Raw genomic sequence first — 22,812 nt, forward strand, 5'->3', positions numbered from 1 at the left:
GCAGCCTGGTGGCCAATCTTCATTAACTGCACACTGCACCAGTAAGACCATGTGCATCCAATGGTTCAAACATTGTGTCCTGAAGGCGGTGCCGTGTATCAGGACGACAATGCACCAATACACACAGCAAGACTGGTGAAAGACTGGTTTGATGAACATGAAAGTGAAGTTGAACATCTCCCATGGCCTGCACAGTCACCAGATCTAAATATTATTGAGACACTTTGGGGTGTTTTGGAGGAGCGAGTCAGGAAACGTTTTCCTCCACCAGCATCACGTAGAGACCTGGCCACTATCCTGCAAGAAGAATGGCTTCAAATCCCTCTGACCACTGTGCAGGACTTGTGTATGTCATTCCCAAGACGAACTGACGCTGTATCGGCCGCAAAAGGAGGTCCTACACCACACTAATAAATTATCGTGGTCTAAAACCAGGTGTTTCACTTTCATTGTCCAACCCCTGTATGTGCTACTGTCTCTGACTCTACATCTGCAAGAGGACCTACGAGGTAGGTGTGTCTAATGGTGTGGACAGTGAGTGGACACTGTGTTTTGCTAGTAATGATGTTACTATCCATAGACAAAGGTAAAAATGGAGATTTTTGTTGTTTTGCTACTAAGGTGCTATACCTCATCTAAGAGATTAAAAAAAAGGGCTGTGCAAACTCCAAATATCACTCCGTCAGACTTGTTTCAGAACATCTGAATGTGCAGGAGCCGGACAAATCGAGTTAGCTGTGTCCACTGCCTCCCGGCCGGCTGAAGGCTTGTGACCAACTGTAGCCAGGCAACGCTGACGACTTAATCAAACTCACAGAATTACACACAGTGGGAGGGAGGAGGAGGTCTGCCCGAGACACAGCTCGCACTCAAAAAGACCTTGAAATGAAATGATATTATACAAATACAAGAGAAAATGTTATTTTTGTATCAGAACAATCACACCTTGAGAACATGTCAACGTCAGCTCAACTCCCAGTTATAGTATTATCACTACAATTCTGAAACAAAGTGAACTCTCAAAATCGGCAACCCCCAGTCTCCTTACGCTACATAGTTCCAGCCCCCAGACCTCGGGGAACTGTGAAACTGGAAAGAACCCCTGACTGACTCTGTTTAGTTGATACAGCATCAGTCCAAGCACAGCCCCTCTGTTTCAGTTACTTCATTTCTTGCATTTGCAATATCAGTCAAAAACATGTGCACACCTGTTCATCCAACATAGTTTTATGAAATGCATCACATTCATTGGAAATTTGCCACTCTTTGCTGCAGCCAGAGCTTATATTCTTCTTTCACAGTAGATATCTCGAACAGTGTGGTGAGTATTTGAAAGTATTAAGCCTGACCATGTTCTAGATCATGAATGACACTTAATGGACAGAGCTCTATTACTCAAGAGAACGGAGGTGCACTGCTCCACCGCCCAATGCTTGAGGTTTGGGTACGGTCCTCTTTTACCCGGATATGTCCATTTTTTAAGCTTTAAAAAAAATGTCCGGGTGGAATTTCACAAACATCCGGGATTTTGTTTTTCTAGAGCTTACATAGAACTTCGAGAAGCGTTTCGTTCACAAACTAGTCCCGCCCTCCCCCTACTCCGATTCGTTCGCTTGAGTGAGAAGGGGGCGTGGTTAAGTAGCCTAAAATCTTCTGATTGGACGGTCTGACTGTAGAGCTACGGTTATTGGTCGATAACCTTCTCTGTAAACATTTAATTGGTCAGTCTGCACGTCAGTAGTCCTTGTTTACGTCAGGCAAAGCTCATGTACCCACCCTCATCTCGAGCAGCTATGCCGAAACGTAAATGTAAGTTCTCGGATGAATTAGAAAAAAAATTCCCATGTTTTCCGATGTGTAGCAAATAAAGGCATAAAGGACCTAAAAGCACACCCCACCCCCGAGGCGTGTCCTCTTTTTCACCATCTCAGATCTGGTCACCCTAGCTAAACGCCCAAGGCTTTATATGCAAAGAAATGCCCTAATTCGTTTTATTATTATTTTTTTTTTTAAATTGGGTGTTATTGACATACAGTATCTGTATCTCAGCAGACAGCTAAACTCTTCTTGCTCTTCCACAAAATAAAACTGAATACTGGGAACAAATATAAAGCCTTCATCGGGATCAGAAAAGCCAGAACTTGGTCATGTCCTAAAAGTAAAACTCCCCTCCCCAGGATTTCATTCCAAACGCTTGGATTCTTCACTTAACGCAAACCAGCATTACAGGGATCCAGATGGTTGGAGTACAATCTAAGGAGGATTTCTTTTATTTCTAAACCTGAATGACTCACCACTGCTCATAACTCCATTATAACATACAGCAAGGAAAGGGAACTGGACGGAGACTCTCTCTGGGCTTTTTCTGGGCATGGACTCAGTCATGTTCCCTCCCACACTGCACTAAGGAGGGTAAAATCCAAACAGATTAAACTCTCCAATGCTAGTCCACTAAAGCACAGTAAATATTGTTGTAAGACAAAAACAGTCACAGAGCTGTGAGCCATAGAACTGCTGTTTGAATGCCAGCTGCTGCTGGAAGCCTGTGTTGACCACATGTTCATGTTCACAGGAGTTCAGAAAGATGTGCCCTGCATGCAGAAGAGACAGGGTCCTATCATTCTACCAATGAACAATGGTGGGTCAAGCCTGTAATCACTGGTTGCAAGGAATACACCCAGGACAAGGTGCCAGTCCATCACAGGGCCAGTCGTTTACACTCACACCAATATGACTGCCCACATGTATTTTTGAACAGTGGGAAGAAACCAGAACACCCGGAGGAAATCCACACAGACATGGAGAGAACACGCCAAACTCATCGTAGACAGTGACCTGAGGCGAGGATTGAATCTACAACCCCAAGATACTGGAGCTGTGTGGCAGAAATTCTAACTTTAAAGCATTTGATCATTTTCCATCTCTCTAAATATAAGTATATTGCATATTTCTGGCTCTGATGTAATTTAAAGATGATTGTGCTGTTTGGTGTGCCTCAAGGACATGTACTCGGCCCTGTTCTGTTTCAGCTCCTCTCCACAAATACACAAGCCTGAAAGCAACATCTGTGCACTCCTCTTCATGCCCTCTGCCAAGAGAGCATCTTAAAGATGCACACAACCCACTCATACAAGCAAAACACACACACACACACACACACACACACACACACAAAATCCCAGCCAACACACAGGCACAATCCCTCAGTGGGAGCCTACGCTGACATTTTCTGTGACTAGATATAATCAGAGAGTGGGCCTTTTTAAGCGAGAAACTCTGGAGCCTGGAATCAGCAGCCATTGGCTGGCATGCTAAGAAAGGGAGCCATCAGTCAGCCCCGTTGGCCGGCCGGCCCAGAATGAGTCACATCAGTCAGCCCTATTGGTGGAGGGATGAGCACTGCATCAGCATGGGGCAGGAGAGCAGGAGCAGATTCAGGCTGCCATAGTTACAGTCAGGGGAACACATTCACATTCAGGCCACTCTTGGACCCGTTCCTGCACTGGGAAGGGAAAACAGGAAGGAGTCCATGGGACAAATGCCCTCGCACTTCAACCAGCACTGCTATCTGTATTGATGTCATCTAGAGGCAGCCCTCTGAGCTGACTGAAACAATATGAGGCTGAGTAAACGGAGAGAGCGAACATAACGCTGTGGAGGAGCATCATCAGTCGTCCTCTGGCGATTTTTGCAAAAACAAATGTTAATACTTTAGACTCACACTATAAATCCTAAATCGAATCTAATGAAATCAAAGGTATACACGGTGAGACAACACAGGAACAGCTTCTGCTCTTCTGGGAACACTTTACACTAGGTTTTAGAACAGTTCTGAGAGTGCTGGCACTGCATGATTGCAATGAATGCATTTTAGCCATGGGAACATAAGTGGGATCAGGCAGTGACGTTACGTTATTAGTTCTGGATCATAAATGCCACTCAAACTCATCCTAAAAGATTGGCTGGAGCTTGCACATTCCAGAAAACACACTTCCACTGCTCCACAGCCTAAATCTGAGGCCCTTTATAACCCATGGTGACCTCAGACTCATGTGCAGCTGCTCCAGTGTCCCATGTATGGAGTTTATACAAGCTGTCTGTGCACCACTGAATATTCCTATCCACAATGGAGCATGAACATACAGTGGATATATAGTGATCATGGAGACCTAGGCCCGTCACAATAGCCATTATTTGTGGCTGATATATTGTCTCAGAAACAATTGCGATGAATGATATTATTGTCATTTTAACCATTTCCTTCTACTGATATAATGAAAGTATTAGAGCATAACAATGCAGCTACACACCTTTAAAGTGCGATATACTTTTAGCAAAATCTTAATATTCAGACAGTGGAATTGGAATTTAACAAATGTTTAAATATCTTAAATAAATAAACAATCAAAGTAAACACAAAGGGGGATATTGAGGTCAGCAACATTTTTGAAGAACGGTCTATATACTGATAAATGGATAATATAATTATTGACAGGTCTACATACATCCCTGTTCTATGTATTTACTTTATTTATCGACTGTTTACTACAGTTATGCATCTCACACTTAAAACCACTGCTGTGTCTTTGTTGGTACGTTTTCACTGTCTAGAGGTTCGTTGAATAAATATGAAGTGGTGCTTTTCCACTGCATGCCTTTTGCTCATCTCGGCTTGACTCGCCGTTTTTTCACTTGCACAGTCACCAACCCGAGGAGTGTTTGAATCTCTTCAAAACACCACAGTGTAATGTTACGAGCTGCTGCTGTGAGTCAAATAAAAACAAGCGGCGGGTTTGTGTTGGAGAGGCAGCACGGTGGCGCAGCAGGTAGTGTCGCAGTCACACAGCTCCAGGGGCCCGGAGGTTGTGGGTTCGATTCAGGACTGTCTGTGAGGAGTTTGGTGTGTTCTCCCTGTGTCTGCGTGGGTTTCCTCCGGGTGACTGTCTGTGAGGAGTTTGGTGTGTTCTCCCTGTGTCTGCGTGGGTTTCCTCCGGGTGACTGTCTGTGAGGAGTGTGGTGTGTTCTCCCTGTGTCTGCGTGGGTTTCCTCCGGGTGACTGTCTGTGAGGAGTTTGGTGTGTTCTCCCTGTGTCTGCGTGGGTTTCCTCCGGGTGACTGTCTGTGAGGAGTGTGGTGTGTTCTCCCTGTGTCTGCGTGGGTTTCCTCCGGATGACTGTCTGTGAGGAGTGTGGTGTGTTCTCCCTGTGTCTGCGTGGGTTTCCTCCAGGTGACTGTCTGTGAGGAGTTTTGGTGTGTTCTCCCTGTGTCTGCGTGGGTTTCCTCCGGGTGACTGCCAGTGAGGAGTGTGGTGTTTTCTCCCTGTGTCTGTGTGGGTTTCCTCCGGGTGACTGTCTGTGAGGAGTGTGGTGTGTTCTCCCTGTGTCTGCGTGGGTTTCCTCCGGGTGACTGTCTGTAAGGAGTGTGGTGTGTTCTCTCTGTGTCTGCGTGGGTTTCCTCCGGGTGTTCCGGTTTCCTCCCACAGTCCAAAAACATACGTTGGTAAGTGAATTGGCGACTCAAAAAAAGTGTCCGTAGGTGTGAGTGTGTGAGTGAATGTGTGTATGAGTGTGTGTTGCCCTGTGAAGGACTGGACACTCCAGGGTGTATTCCCACCTTGCGCCCAATGATTCCAGGTAGGCTCTGGACCCACAGCGACTCTAAACTGGATAAGCGCTTAGAGATAATGAATGAATGAATGAATGAATGAGTTTGTGTTGGAGCTCTGCATTTCCTGGTGATTAACAGGTCTCCGGCCAGTCAGCGATCTGCAAGATTTACATGTAACATTTAGTACATACTCTGCTCAATTCGAACCAGGTGCGAGAAGGGAATGAAAAAGTACCCGGTTCCAGGGACCAGGTGCCAGATATGGCAAGCAGAAAAGCAAAAGAGCTGAGCCGAGTCGGACAGTTGCCCTAAGTGTTATACTCTATTGTATTTGAATGCTATTGACTCAGGTATAAACTTGGAAGTAGTTTAACAATAAGCATTTCTTTTGATATACACAGGAAAGTTACTTTATATTTTCAAACTGCAGTCAATAAGTGTTTACATCATGAGTATCAAATGGAATGATTAGTGTGGAATGTAATTCAATAAGTCCAGATAGAAATGTTTTGATTGCTGGCAGCGCTGGAGAACGTGTTTGCTTTCACGCTGTTTTCACACAGGCAATCTGCCCTGTGGAGCTGATTTAGAGTGTGTGACTCAACTCAGCTATGCTCTGAAGGGAGAGAGAGAGAGAGAGAGAGAGAGAGAGCGAGAGAGAGGGGGTGGGGGGAGTGTAGGCTGTGGGGATAGGGTTTTCTTTGTATTGACTTCACACTTCATAAGATCTAATGTCATTTGTGAAATATCTGCAGACGTTTATTACTTATATCCAGTTTATAATGTAAAAAAAATCATCTGACCAAGGGGAACAAACTTTGCATCCAATTATTGACCAACCAATATACTGCTGAGGCTCCATCTTATACATAGAAACAGATATGGTTTCCACTCCCCCTTCCCAAAATACAGTAACAAAATCATATACACACACACACACACACACACACACATGCGCGCAGTGCGTCTCTCTGCGGTCGCAAAGCCCATCTGGAATTCTGGGAGGTATTTTTGGAGCTGGAGTTAATGGTGTCATTAGGTGGAAGTGGGCAAGGTGCCTTTCATGGTCATGTGACCACAGACCAACAAACAACACTGATAATCTGTGGTTACGGTCAAAATCAATGCTGTAATGTGTAAAGCTTTGTGGGCAAATGAAAAGTAATGAACTCATAATTCATAGCCGGCACATGAAGTCATCAAGAATAGAATTTCCACATGATACAGAGTATATCCTTTAAATAAACCTCTCTCCACTCAGGCCCAGTCACGAAAGTGCCATTTTCACTCCCTTCTGTCCTCTCTTAATGCCCTTTCAGTGTTGTTTGCCATATGTGCACAAGCAGGGCCCTATAAATAGATGTTTACAAACAGGGTTCTGTGAACAGTAGTATTTCCGGTGAACTGGAGAAAGTAGAAATAGCTGTTTTTCTGTGGATGGAACAGTTCTTCTTTCGGCCTGGAAATGTTTATTTTTTTCACACAAATAGATTTGTACAAACAGAAAAATTCCTTGCAGTCTGATGGTACACGATATGTTTGTAGTCATCGCTTTTAATCATTGAATTCATCTACTTTCAGGTTTGGAAAGCTTGTATAAACTCCACAGAAAATAGATGACGCAATGGGACCCAGGAGCAGCTGGGGTCACGATGCTCAATGCCAAACCTTGGCCAGAAAGTTATTATATATATATAATAATAATAACTATTAAGTTCATTTCCCCCCGTGTGGTTTATGTAGTAACTCTGCTTCACTGTTCAACAGACTGTAGTTACACTGAAACTGCCGGACCATGATGAGAGCAAGATGGCCATCCTGAACCTGTCAGTTCTGCATAAGAAGACAGCTCAGTGAAGCATATAGAGATTTGATCACCACCACAGTGAGTATTCACGGGAAACACAACGAAGGGAATGCGTGATGACTGCACCCCAAGCTGCACCAATAAATTATTAATTGCATAATTCAATGAATATTAGAGGGCGGCATGGTGTTGCAGTCACACAGCTCCAGGGACCTGGAAGTTGTGGGTTCGAGTCCCGCTCCGGGAGACTGTCTGTGAGGAGTTTGTGTGTTCTCCCTGTGTCTGCGTGGGTTTCCTCCGGATGACTGTCTGTGAGGAGTGTGGTGTGTTCTCCCTGTGTCTGCGTGGGTTTCCTCCGGGTGACTGTCTGTGAGGAGTGTGGTGTGTTCTCCCTGTGTCTGTGTGGGTTTCCTCCGGGTGACTGTCTGTGAGGAGTGTGGTGTGTTCTCCCTGTGTCTGCGTGGGTTTCCTCCAGGTGACTGTGTGGAGTGTGGTGTGTTCTCTCTGTGTCTGCGTGGGTTTCCTCCGAGTGCTCCGGTTTCCTCCCACAGTCCAAAAACACATGTTGGTAGGTGGATTGGTGACTCCAAAGTGTCTGTAGGTGTGAGTGTGTGAGTGAATGTTTGAGTGTGTGTTGCCCAGTGAAGGAATGGCGCCCCCTCCAGGGTGTATTCCCACCTTGTGTTCAATGATTCCAGGTAGGCTCTGGACCCACCGCGACCCTGAACTGGATAAGTGGTTACAGATAATGAATGAATGAATGAATGAATGAATGAATGAATGAATGATTATCATATTTAAAAAAAAATGGGCTCCCGTGTGGTTGGCCCTATCATCAGGTACGATCCCAGGTGATGCCTCAGCCATCTCTGGTTGGGAGTCCCTTTACCTTGCTCTCTGTGTGGGTAGAATGGACCCTCCTTTCCCCTATCATTCTGCTCATAGTGCTATTTAGCACAGGCGTCTGATGCTGGTGACACTGTGTGCAATCTCACTGGCGAACATTTAAGGATAACATTTTTTAAAAAGTGGTTTTAAATCTTATTTGACCTTGTTGATGCTTATGTGGCTGAAATCAGTTCTCCTGGTTTTAACCTATGTAAAAATCATTCATTCATTGTTTGTAACCGCTTATTCAATTCAGGGTCACGGTGGGTCCGTTGCCTGCCTGGAATCACTGGTAGCAAGGCAGGAACACACCCTGGAGGGGGCGCCAATTCTTCACAGGGCGACACACACACACCTATGGACACTTTGGAGTCACCAATCCACCTACCAATGTGTATTTTTGGACTGTGGGAGGAAACCTGAGCACCCGGAGGAAACCCACACAGACACAGGGAGAACACACCACACTCCTCACAGACAGTCACCCGGAGGAAACCCACACAGACACAGGGAGAACACACCACACTCCTCACAGACAGTCACCCGGAGGAAACCCACGCAGACACAGGGAGAACACACCACACTCCTCACAGACAGTCACCCGGAGGAAACCCACGCAGACACAGGGAGAACACACCACACTCCTCACAGACAGTCACCCGGAGCGGGAATCGAACCCACAACCTCCAGGTCCTTTGAGCTGTGTGACTGCGACACCTACCCGCTGCACCACCGTGCCTCCCAGTAATAAAACAACAAGAAACTGAAGCATTTAATAAATATAAATACATTAAAATAACTAAAATTGTAAAAGCAAAAAAAAAAAAAAAAAAAAAAAAATCAATCAATCAATAATAATCAATTTTCAAAAATAGTCAATGTTATTAAGTCAAGTATTGTTTTTACTGATTTGTTAGTTACTTTTGTAATTTTCTATATTCTAATATATTTATGTTCTGTAATTTAGATAATGCTTCTCTAATTTCCATAATGTTTACATTGATTGATAAAATTATTTTCCTCATTCCACCCCAGTTCTACAGATTACTAATTGATACATTGGACTCGATACATTTTAAATGTCGTCCACCCCTGTGTTTTTCTGCTGTTTAACCAGCTGTAGACTATTTCTAAATTTCCAAACATAGCAATGAGCATTTGGCCCAACTCTGGCACCGGTGTGGCACATCTGCAATTCTTTTATGGCCCACATTTAGCCTTGAATGACAGCACTGACTCACAGTGAGAATGGTGGATTGATCTCAACCACAGGTTCAAATTATAAGGGTCAGATATCAGATGTGCTGTGGACCAAACTGCCCTACGTCCAACCCATACAACATTTGCCAATACCATAACTGAGCTGTAAGTGCAAAAAAGGGACACAGATTAAGCTCGAATGTGTCTGCTATCTGGGCCCGTCCCACCTTTCCAACCTTTCATGCACTGTCTGTGTGTAGTAGTTTTAGTTTAGAATCCGTTAAGTGCACTACGTAGGGTGTAGGTCACTATTTGAAACAGAGCCAATGTTTTCCAGACGTGAGAAGCTCCCACCTTTCAGTTTCCCTTTGCATTGCGGGGCACTGGAGTGTATCATTACCGCACGTAAAGATCAACAAGTTTTAAGTACGCATTGTGATTAATATTAAATGCGCAAACGTTAAACAAACGTTATCACTTTTTTTACTGGTTCTGTGGCAGACCTGACCAAATGTATGGCAAGACTAGCCCTTCCTAGACTGTCTAGGGCGACCAATCACAATCTGCTATTTTGACATCGGACCAGTACCAGAGCCAGTTTGAAACGATACAATGAAGTGCGTATATGCGGATGTACAGAGAGCCAATCAGAGTGCAACTGGCAGAATCCTGACAGTATCAGACTTTATGTCAACTTGTGGGTAGAGCAATTGTGACTGAGACTAGGCCTTTCTCAATACAGTCCAACAGAAGTCCCCAACAGAAGAACGAGGGTCTATATCAGTCTCTCTGTACCATTTCAGATCACATTCATCATTACACACACACACCAAAGAAATCTATGACAATGAGTGAACAGTGGATCAGAAAACCAGACCCACATTCATAAAACTGGAGGCCACAGAGCTGAAAGAATGGGCGTGGGAAATAATGTAGTCCTCTACCCAGGTGTCTAACGTCTCAGAGAGACACGACGGGCACAGGGTATGAATAACAGCATGGTTAAACTCTCCTGTGCCCTGGCTACAGAGAGACAGGCTTTAGTGAGGTCGCAGGCCTGTCTAACAGATGTTTCCCCTGACAACCTGCCCAGTCCAGGAGGAAGAATGTGAGATCAGCCTCCCGAGTGAGCACAGACAGAGCATTCAAACGTCTTAATTGAGCAATTCACTCAGCTCCGATTGCTGCAGTTTCTTGCTCCAGGATGTTGCCCTTGAACCTCGTGAACTCCCATATACTGTAAGGCTTATTGTTCAACAAGGAAAATCCAAACGGAGAGGATGTCCACACTTATAGATCACTGTCTTTAAAGGAGATATAAAAAAAATACTTTTTCAGCAGATTTTCCAGTAACCAGTTTTCCTGTGATAATCTGTGTGGTTCTGATTTATTTACTGCTTCTTAAGATAAACGCAAAAACTCTAGAATAGCCCCGCCTCCTCATCTGAGTCTCTCCAATCACAGCGCTAGACTCATGTTTAAGTGAGAGCGCAAAAATGAGGTGAAACCGAGCAAAACAAATACAATGAGTGCAAAGAAATGAGAAAGGAAGGAGGGGGAGAAGCAAGTGAAACCAGCTCAAAACCAGAGCTTCCTCTACTCGTTCCTGACTCCTGGGCTCTCGCGCTTAGTTCAGCTGTGGCTCATTCTCGTTTAAAGGAACAGACACTGAAATGGCCTTTCTTAACAGGACTGTTTAGACAAGGGAAACGGTGCTGTGGTGTTTGATGGCAACAGCTGACAATATTTATGCCATAGGTTTCCCACCCTCCTCCAAAAGTTACAGATAGCGCTTTGACACCAACGAGGAACTGGAACAACAACCGTTCAGTGCGTTTCCACCGACATAAACTGGTTTGACGAACTGGAACCGAAGAAGAGTTGGTTTTTTTAGCGCAAACCGCAAGGACAGCTCTGAACTCTGCAACGTTTACACACAAATTATTTCTCACTCTGGTCTGACTCCACAGTAAACTAAAAATAAACAATGACTCTGACTGTTTATCTGTGGCTCTGGCGCTGTATTCAGCCACAGTGACACCCCCTGCTGATGACGTATACTTGGTTCCCCTCTAAACTTGAACAAACGCGGGCCGGTTCACTGGAAAGAACCAAGGTTCCAAGAATCAGGAACGGACTAGAGTTCTTTGGGTGGAAAAGCGCTAAGAGTGCAACTTCTGATTTTTGAAGATGTAATTTTAATGTAAATATACTACCTTCTGCTCCTTTAAGTAATAATTAACATACTGACAATGGGTTCTCAAACAAAAGATTGGCCCTCCAACAGGTTCTCCACCTGCATTTGTAAAACCTATGGTCAATTCCACTTGTCTTTAAGCTGACAGCATTGTGGGTTGATTATGGTTCTATTTGCCTACTTCTTATTAGTAGAATACAGAATACGATATTCTACACCCAGAGTTAAAGGGGACAACATCTCATGCTGATGCAAAAACAGAACTGAAGGGTAGAAGTTACAGTCTGACGGCATCTACGCATAAGCTGTTGGTGCAGTTTAACTGGCTCCTGAGCCAAATCATGTTGTAGAGGGAAGCTACCCGTATAAACAGAGCAAAAGTCTTCAACAAACACCAAAGGTTTGTGGACAGTTCGTCTGAAATGAAGGCTATTAAAAATAGTTTGTCCTCCCATTACTGAAGTAATAGCTTACATCAATTCTGGATCAATTCTGTGAGGACTTAATGGCACTCAGCCACAAGGACATTAGTAAAGTTGGATGCACCTAAAAGTAGCTAAATGCACATACTACAGATATGTCAACAACTTTTGGACAAATACTCGATGAGAGCTACATGATGCTGCTGCAAAGCTCCAGCGTCCTGGGTTCAAGTATTTGTTGTGTTCTCCTTGTGTCTACATAGATTTCCTCTGGGCACGCCACTGTCCTCCCACAGTCCAAAAATAGACATTGGTAGAACAGCGCGTTTGCAAAATTGCCCTCTAGTGAGTGTGTGAACTTCCCAGCCACTGGGGGCTCAATGTGCCCATGCACTTGCCATTGTCCTAAGATTATCCTTAGCTGGATTTCTTCTGCATATAACAACAAACAAACAAGCAAACTGTAATGTTCCTCACATGGTACGTGACTGGTACACAATTGGTTCTATGTGTCCAAAGGTGTCTTGACATTTTTGCACCAGAACATTCCATAGAAACTGTGTTTGAATGTCTTTTACCATGTGAAAATGCCAGAATTCTCACTTGGACGGAGTTGTGATGTGCTTCTGCTGAAGACAGTGCTGTACATCTATCCTTTGATGCAAGGGAAAGCACAGATGAGAGCTCTGTACTGTTTATAAAATGGAGGTGAACGTTAGGTCTGTTAAAAGAGCATCAAAGGTGAAAAGTACCTCATTCCTTCAAACTCCAACTTGATGTCCTCAGGTTAACCTCAAGCTTAGCAGAAAGGCCTCTTGTTGCTCTGGGTGGTCTTGAGCTGCAGCTCCCTGAGCAGCCAGATGCCTCCTTATAAGGCAGCAAGGCTGAGGGGTGGCATAACGCACAAGACAAGCACACAGGCACAAACGCAAATCAATGGGCAGAAGAGATGAAAAAAAGTGGATTTTTTTCTGGAAGGATCCATTTTCTTTGCTATTATTTTGGGTGGGGAACAAATCGTACATAAAACCATTGAACAGAAAGTAATGAGTAACCCTGGCAACTGAATCTCTACATCACAAAGAAACAGTAACCCTGGCAACAGGCAAACTTATCTCTGGATTGCGATGAACCAGTAACCATGACAACATGACACCGGATGTCTAGATCACAAACAACCGGTAACCCGGGCAACGTGTCAAGAGATATCTACAGGGCAAATAATCAGTAACCCTGACAACAGGCAACATTCTAGATCAGAACCCTGACAACTAACACATGGATCTCTGAGTCACATTCAAACAGTAATGATGTCAACAAATCCTGCTAATTTCTAGATCAAAATCAGTCAGTTACACTAGCAACAAGACAATAAATCTCTAGATCAAAATCAATTAGCAACCAGGATCCTGAGACATATGAAGATGGGTCTCTAGACCAAATGTATGAACAGTAACCATGCCAACAATAAAATGGATCTCTAGATTACATGTAAACAGTTACCATGCCAACACACACACACACTTTTGATATAGCTAGCTATTAATAATTCAGTTTAAGGACAATCTCATTTAATTGTTTGTGGGCCAATTACAGAATTGTAAAACCATTTCCATGACAACAGTAACACCACTCAGCGGGTGGTTAGTCTGTCGTCTTACGCTCAACAAAAGCTACATAGCAAATGGATAAAATAAGGCTAATGTATTACCCAAAAAATGTAATGTCATATTAAAAATGGCTTTGTAAATAAAAAGCAACAAAACAGAAAAATCTGACTAGTGAAAGCTGCTTGTTTAAATATATACATACTGAAAAAATAAATTAATTTGTCTCAGTCATCTGACCTCCCTGGACCTTCAGCCCTGTGGAAATTTGGTAAATGGACTTCTCCCATTAGACTCCTTCTTCAGTGCCCCTGCTCTGGACTGTACAGAAGCAACGAACATCTGGAAGTTGTTGGTCGATGCCACAGGGGGGTTAAACAAATTGTCGTGTGGTGTTTTGTTGGGGAGCCTTCAGTCCTGCTCTAAAGATATAAAGCATCTAATTAACCACATGTTTCTATGGGGTCCCAGAGTTTGGAAACTTCTTTCTTTTGTTCATTCCTCACCATCCGCCCATCATCTGCCCTCAAACAGAGAGATGGTACCACAACACCAGCCACAAAGCCAACACGCTGCCTTTAAACTTTCCCTTCTGGCTGCCCGCTCAGATCTTCCTCTCCCATAAAACTCCCAGCAGCTCCTTTCAAAGACAAACCCAGTCTGCTCAATGGCTTGCAGATGTATAGCAAATGTGGAGAGATGTTATCAGCTCGGTGAAATAACCAGTGTCTAGACTCGTGGGTAATGCTACATACTTCAGGCAGTGGCTGAGCTTGTGTGGAAAGGTGTAAACATTACAGGTTCAACACTTAGTCACTGTTATGGCCAGCAGCAACAACAGTGTTGTGTAACTTGATCTAAATTATTCTTACTCATAACACAACAAGTGGATCAATATTGCTTTTACACAGTGTAATACTATTGCTTTTATTACATCACAATGACAGTAAATACTCGCCGCTTTTAAGGTGTATTTAGTAATAAAGCTTCCCTCCGTAGCCCTGCGTTGCCAGATATTTTAGAACTTGGGCCCACCTCAAAAAAAAATAACTTGTAAAAAAACATCAGGTCAAAGTTCATGCTGTGAAATGTTGTCTTCTTTCTTCTACAACTTACATAGTGCAGCTTCTGCAGTGCTGAGTCTGCAGCATCAAGTATATCAAGGATATCATACTGATTTAAAGCTATACTTTCATTCATTCATTATCTGTAACCCTTATCCAATTCAGGGTCGCGGGGGGTCCACAGCCTACCTGGAATCATTGGGCGCAAGGCGGGAATACACCCTGGAGGGGGCGCCAGTCCTTCACAGGGCAACATTCACACACTCACGGACACTTTTGAGTCGCCAATCCACCTATCAATGTGTGTTTTTGGACTGTGGGAGGAAACCGGAGCACCCGGAGGAAACCCACACGGACACAGGGAGAACACACCAACTCCTCACAGACAGTCACCCGGAGCGGGAATTGAACCCACAACCTCCAGGCCCCTGGAGCTGTGTGACTGCGACACCTACCTGCTGCGCCACCGCGCCGCCCTAAAGCTATACTTTTAAGGTAAAAAAAATCCACCTAGCGCCCCTTCATGGTGCATCCATTGCAGACACAGGCATACAGAATGCACCACAGCAAGAGTCAGCTAGTGGCTTAGAAAGGCGTAGTGCGGTGGAGCAGTGGAACTGTGCTCTCTGTCAGATGTGTTCGAGGCGGCAGTTGTTCAGAGAGTGTGTGTATTTGTGGACATCTGGTCTTCTGGGTTAAAGCAGCAAGGTGCAGCACACAGACAAGCATCCACAAAACGCCTCGGAGTACAACCGCTGGTTTAGAACCGGTTCCGCTGGCTTCAGATCAGTGGAAAGGGAGAAACCCCGATGCTTGATCAGCTTTGTGACTGTGATCACAGATGGCTAAAACATTCCTGTGGCTAAACATGTTGAACCCACCTGTTCCACGCGGATCTCGTACTCTCCGTTCAGCTTCCTTCCCCTGAAATACTTGGCCCTGGCAAAGGAAAAGAAGAACAAATGTTTAAGAAAGGAGGCGTGTAATTTTGGTTCTTTAACTTGTCATTCCAAACCCTAAAACCCCTGTGTGTGTGTGTGTGTGTGTGTCTCAGAAATGTACTCTTATCACAAGGCAGGAACTTAGTGTAGGATAAGAAGGTATCTGCAAACCTTAGTCTATACAGTGGTATTTAAGCAGCATCCCAACCCCAACAGTTCCCAGCAGTTGGGCCATTGCTGTCTGTGTCAATCAGATTTGACCTGGTGGTGGTGTACACTGAAGAGCTCAGTCGCCATCCTGGGCCCCATTCAAGCTACGTTTGTGTATTGATCATTTAATAAACTAATAAAATAAAGGGAACCTTGGCAGACAAAAAAAAATGTCTGGAATGCAGTTGCAGTCAAGTACAGCTTGTCATCATCTTAAAAAATAGAATAACGTTATAGCTGCAGAGAGTTCTGGAAGAATCCATAGGTGAACGAGCTGGTCCCAGGCCACAGAATGGGAATCCAGGCCTCTGCACAGAAACATGTGGAATCTAAAACGTATCTCTGCTCAAAATAGTTTTATCAGTGCAGCAGTGAGTCATGTGTTTGGACTAAAGATGATATCTGCGGCGACCAAAAAGAAACTATGAGTTCATGACTCGAGCGCGCGAGAGCAGACATAATGAGGATAATAGGAAATTCATACAGCAACGTCACATACACATACGCTGGGTTACACCTGGTTGGAGAGAGAGAGAGATAGTGAGAGAGAGACAGTGAGAGAGAGAGAGAGAGACAGTGAGAGAGAGAGAGATAGAGAGAGAGAGTGAGAAACAGAGAGAGACACAGAGAGAGTGAGAGAGACACAGAGAGCGAGAGAGACAGAGAGAGTGAGAGAGAGAGAGATAGAGAGAGAGAGTGAGAAACAGAGAGCGAGAGAGACAGAGAGAGTGAGAGAGAGAGAGAGAAACAGAGAGAGGACAGAGTGAGTTAGAGAGACAGAGAGAGAGAGACAGTGAGAGAGAGAGAGACAGACAGAGAGTGAGAGAGAGACAGTGAGAGAGAGAGTGAGAGTGAGAGAGAGAGAGAGAGAGAGAGAGAAACAGAGAGAGACACAGAGAGAGGACAGAGTGAGTTAGAGAGACAGAGAGAGAGAGACAGTGAGAGAGACAGAGAGAGAGAGAGAGAAACAGAGACACAGAGAGAGGACAGAGTGAGTGAGAGAGACAGAGAGAGAGACAGACAGAGAGTGAGAGAGACACAGAGAGCGAGAGAGACAGAGAGTGAGAGAGAGAGAGAGAGAGAGAGAAACAGAGAGAGACACAGAGAGAGGACAGAGTGAGTTAGAGAGACAGAGAGAGAGAGACAGTGAGAGAGACAGAGAGAGAGACACAGAGAGAGTGAGAGAGACAGACAGAGAGTGAGAGAGAGAGAGAGAGTGAGAGAGAAACAGAGACACAGAGAGAGGACAGAGTGAGTGAGAGAGACAGAGAGAGAGACAGACAGAGAGTGAGAGAGACACAGAGAGCGAGAGAGACAGAGAGTGAGAGAGAGAGAGAGAGAAAGAGAGATTTTTTTTTTTTGATTTTTAAACACAGAACGTTTAATCAATCATCCATAAACACATATAACAGTAAACAAACAGTACGACATCACAGACATAAACACAGTATCAATTAAAGCATTCAACTCAAAGGGCTTGTGAATATCAGTTGTCCCTCCTCAACCCTGCACAGGAGATCATTACAACACCATTCCAGCTCAAAACCTTCAATGTTATTCAGAGTTTTGTAAAAACCAAACTCAAAGTAAATTCTGGACTTTACCAGGGACAAGAACAGAGGTAAAACCTCCTGACCAGATCTGTCCTCCATTTTGTTCCTCCTGGAGTTATAGATCGCCAGTTTTGCCTGACCCACTATGAAATTAAGCAGCTGCCATTTAACACGGTCTTTTTGTCGATAACCAGCCCCAAAAATAAAAGCACAAGAGTTAAAAAATTCCCCACTTTTCAAAAATAAAAACTCAAGTGTGAGAAAAAGGGACTTAAGCCTTGAACAGTCTAAAAAACAGTGAAAGATGGTCTCTCGGAGCCCACAAAAAACACAGCCATCACTGACTTCTGGATTTATCACAGACACAAAAGAGTTCACTGCTATGACCCCGTGTAGGATCCTCCACTGGAGATCTCCAGACCTCTTAGTTAGTGGTTGTTTATATAAAACCCTCCAGACAGGCTGCCTTTCCGTCCCTACCCCCAGCTTGTCCCTCCACACCGTGTCAGGCCGTCCATTCAGTACTGTTTTATTCAACACTTTAACACAGCATTCATATAAAACACGGCCTGACACAGAGTGAAGGTCCACGTCCTGCAGGCCCGAGAGGTCTAACAAAGGGCCCGATACTCCATCTAAATCAGGAGTAAGAGCAGTACGTGGGAGAAGGTCCCCCTTGTTTGGCATTATACTCCCATTGCCGTAGTTTTCCAACAAAGATAGTTCCTCCAAAGACAGCCTGTCCTTCCACAAGTCAGTGATGGCTTCAGCTTGACGGAGTGACCTCAGCCCCAGTACAGAGGCAACATTCTGGATGTCGTTTAAGCCTGGCCCTAACACACCCACCAGGTCCCGCAATGTCACTGTTCCAGAGTTACTGAGCATTGAAGCAAGGCCCGGTACACCATCTCCAGACACATCCAACCGAGCCCCTTTTACTATTGGCTCTTCCAACAGCCAAAAAAGCGAGGCAGTAGTCTCCAGTCTATGCTTCTTAAAAAGTCCCCACATCTTAAAAAGCCCCCGATAAAAAAGAGGTAATCCAGCAAGGTGCAGTCTTTTATAGTCTGTAAAAAACAGTGCAGTGTCCAAACCGAGTCCATCGACCTTGCGCAGGATGGTGCAGGCCACTTCTCTCCACACTAGATCAGCAGGGCCAGCCAGAAGTCTCTGCAGGAACTGTAGTCGAAAAGTCGCCATCCTACTCGCAAGGTGTACCATGCCTTGCCCTCCTTCCTGTCTGGGAAGGTAAAGGACACCTTGTGGAATCCAATGGAGCTTGTCCCAGAAAAAGTCCACGAGGAGCGCTTGTATCCGCGACAATAAGCCCACAGGAGGATCCACACAGGACAACCGGTGCCACAACACTGATGCCACCAGGTTGTTGATTACCAACACCCTCCCCCTGAAAGATAGTTGTCCATGAATCCATTTCCACCTCGACAGCCGACCCATCAGTTTCTCTATCACACCATCCCAGTTTTTCTGCTGTACAGTGTCATCCCCAATAAAAACCCCAAGATATTTTATCCCCCCTCTTTTCCAGACTAAATTACCCGGTAAAGAAGGCAGCCCCCCGGTCCACTGTCCTACTGCAAGAGCTTCGCTTTTGTTCCAATTCACCCTCGCAGCTGAAATTACTCCAAAATCTTGAACAATAGAAACAAGTTTTCCGATGTCTTTCTGCCCCCTTACCATTACAATCACATCGTCTGCGTATGCCGACAATTGATAGCGAAACTGTCCCAGCGTTATACCTTCAATTTCAGATCGAAGCTTGTTCAGCAGAGGCTCAATGGCCAGGGAGTATAACATCCCTGACAAGGCACAACCCTGACGTATGCCCCGACAGACCCCAAAAGGAGCACTCAATCCACCGTTAATTTTTAGCATACTCTCAATGTTTCTATATAGTACTCGTATCATATTGATAAAAGACGGCCCAAAACCCAATAATTCTAGTGTACGCCACAGATGGTGATGTTCCACTCTGTCGAAAGCTTTTTCCTGGTCTATAGATATGAGACCGACATCAAGCCCTTGAGTTCTGAAAACAGCTAAAATATCTCTAATTAAAAAGACATTATCATGTATAGACCTGCCAGGCACACAGTAGGTCTGGTCCTGATGGATTACCTGCCCCATCACATCCCTCAGTCTGGTAGCCAGAGTTTTGGAGAATATTTTAAGGTCCGTGCACAGAAGACTCACTGGTCGCCAGTTTTTAATGTCCTGCAAGTCACCCTTCTTAGGCAGCAGGGTGATCACCGCCCTCCTGCAGCTTAGGGGCAAGAGACCATCAGTCAAGCTCTCATTGAGAACTGCTAGCAGATCCGAACCCACCTCTGTCCAAAAGGCCTTATAAAACTCCACCGGTAGGCCATCTATACCAGGGGCAGTACCACCCTTCATGCCCTGCAACGCAGCATGAAGCTCCTGCTCTCCCAGTGGTTGTTCCAGTTTGTCACTAGAGCAAGTAGAAATCTTTCGTAGTCCTTCGTAAAATCCTGCCGCCAGTTCTCCATCGTCCATACGCTCACTCTCGTACAGCTCAGCATAAAAACGTACAGCCCGCTTACGGATCTCAGTGGGTTCAGTCAGCTCCTGTCCATCTTCAGCACGCAGGGAGTGCATAAACCGGCACTGACCATTCTTCCTTTCCAGACTGAAAAAAAATTTTGATGGGGCATCCATCTGTGTTAGATTCTGGAACCGAGAGCGAACCAGAGCCCCCTGTGCCCTGACACCCAGGAGATCGCCAAGAGCATTCCTTTTAGATTTCAGAGCCCGGGCATGATCTCGGTCTCCAGTGCAGTCCATCTGCCTTTGAATTTCTAAAATTTCACTTTCTAATTTTTTTATATTCCGAGTAATACGCCGCGAAACATTGAGAGTATACTGCTGGCAGAGCTGCTTAATTTCTACTTTCCCATAATCCCACCACCCTCGCAGATTATGAAAGAACTGTTTTTGGGTTCTAAAACTAGTCCAAAACACAGTAAAAGCTTTTTTAAAATTCATATCTGACAACAGGGAGGTGTTAAAATGCCAGTAAGCACTTTTAGGTTTAAGGTTTGCAATAAAAAACGAACACAAAACCAAACTGTGGTCTGAAAAATGGACCGGCGTAATACCACACCCTTTAAATATATTAAGATGATGTTTAAAGCAGTAAAACCGATCTAGTCTGGCCAACGCCACATAACCGTCCCTCACATGGGCCCATGTATACTGTCGACCTTTATCATTAAAAGCTCTCCACACATCAAGAAGATCATGAGCAGACAATAGCTCTCTAAGAGCGCGCTGAGATGCAGCGTGAGGTTCGATGTGATTCCTGTCCGTATTATCATCCTCAGTGCAGTTAAAATCGCCCCCCATGATCAGATAGTCTTCAGAGTTGAGTGTTTTTAAAGCTGTGTTAACAGTGTTAAGAAAACCCACCCTCTCAGCTCCAGAAGTGGGAGCATACATATTAACAATGGCAAATTTAAACCGCTCAAACTGAGCAAGTACAAACATACACCTCCCTGCCATCACCTGCTCAACCTCACACGAGACCGGCAAGAAATGCTTGGCAAAAAGAACGGCCACCCCACCTCTGGTCGAGCTCATGTGACTAAAATAAACCTCCCCTTCCCATTCCTTCTTCCAGTCAACTTCATTAGCGCCGTCACTGTGCGTCTCTTGGACAAGCACAATATCCATGCCCTTCTGTTTAATCAGTTCAAATAACAGTGCTCTTTTCTGTACGTCCCGCGCCCCATTCAGGTTCAGAGAGCCGATCTTAACTCTACTCATAAAAAGAGGAAAGTGGTCAAGGACAAGCAGCAAAAAAATAAAAAGCAGAAAATAACTATGAAGTTTCACAGCCATCATCTTTAAGAAGTTCTGTTCTCAATTTTTTAACCAGTTTCTTAAGTCTGTAGATTTCCTGTACCGTAAATTTATCTTCGCTATCCCCTCTCATAAAAGTCTGTACCGAGTCAATGAACAGTTTACGATCTGGGAAATATTCTTCTACAACAACCCCCTTCATATTCTTGGTCTTATGCAAAAAAGACCGTATCTTGTTAAACGCATAGACACTTCTCCTACTCCTTTGACTCAAAGCTTCTGGTAGATCACCATCAGAATCATCCCGAGCAGAACCAGTCACAGACCCAGAGTCCTCCACATCCTGTACTTTCCCCTTTTTAACACCTGCCTTAGCCCTCCTCATTTTCCTTTTTCCGGACTGCACTCTGAACACAGCCTCCTCGGATACTGAGTCTGTTTCCATGGCCTCCTCTTCCACAACTAAACTAGCAGCAGCTTTAGGTTCCTCACGTCCCTGATCTTTAGCCGCAACATCATCAGGCAACGCAGCACACCCGGAGACCACCAAACTACTGCCAGAACCAACGTCAGCATTTGCAACTGAGGTAGGGTTCTCCCCTGCACTAATAGTTCCGTGACCTGTCTTTTTTTTTCTTGGACTGCTTGGTCTAGCCTCAGTCCTACCCTCTGCTGTAGGCTCTGACCCAGTCCCAGCCCCAGCTTCTACAGTAGGCTCTGACCCAGTCCCAGATCCAGCCCCACCCTCTACGGTAGGCTCAGGCCCATTCCCAGACCCAGTCTCACCCTCAACGACAGGCTCAGGCCCATTCCCAGACCCAGTCTCACCCTCAACGACAGGCTCAGGCCCAGGCTCAGCCCCACCCCCCGCAGTAGGCTCAGGTCCCACTCTGGAGGGCTCAGACCCAGTCCCAGCACCTGCACCGGCCCCATCAGGAATAGGGCCAGATACCCTAGAGGAGCTTTCACCTGCCCCAAAGGGACATGAACGCCTTAAGTGCCCTTCCTGCCCACACCCAAAACACTTCATCGTGGCAGATGTTGCAAAAATAGTGTAATCAAATCCATCAATTCTGAATTTAAAAGTCACATTCAGTTCTTCAACACCCTCCTTTAAGATCATGAACAGCTGGCGTCTGAAGCTGACAACGTGTCTCAGTAGAGGGGACTTAGAACTTATTGGGATCATTCTAATCTCTGACACAATCTGTCCGAACCGGGCCAACTCTGCAGCCAGCGCCTCGTCTGTGATAAACGGTGGAACGTTTGACAGAGTGATCTTTGTAGCAGGTCGTGTGAGGGGCAGCACAGGTGTAAATGTGCCCTTAATAACCACACCATTCTGGACCATAGTGTTAACCTTCTCAGGACTATCCAAAAAGATCACAATTGCACTGTTCATTTTAGCAGCAGACATCACACTTTCATGACCTATAACCTCCCCCACAGCCATGCTGCATTCATACACTGAACACCTCAC

General features: G+C 45.1%; 1 protein-coding gene across 1 annotated transcript in view; it reads right to left on the bottom strand.

Annotated features, from left to right (window-relative positions):
• Nucleotides 1–22,812, bottom strand: part of syn3 (synapsin III) — a 154,425-nt gene that overhangs the window by 96,502 nt on the left and 35,111 nt on the right. The window contains exon 3 of the mRNA XM_066667437.1: nt 15,673–15,730. Within this exon, the coding sequence (XP_066523534.1) occupies nt 15,673–15,730 (58 nt within the window). The remainder of the gene's footprint in view (nt 1–15,672; nt 15,731–22,812) is intronic.

Source organism: Hoplias malabaricus, chromosome 4, assembly GCF_029633855.1.
Source record: "Hoplias malabaricus isolate fHopMal1 chromosome 4, fHopMal1.hap1, whole genome shotgun sequence".
Taxonomy (NCBI): Eukaryota; Metazoa; Chordata; class Actinopteri; order Characiformes; family Erythrinidae; genus Hoplias; species Hoplias malabaricus.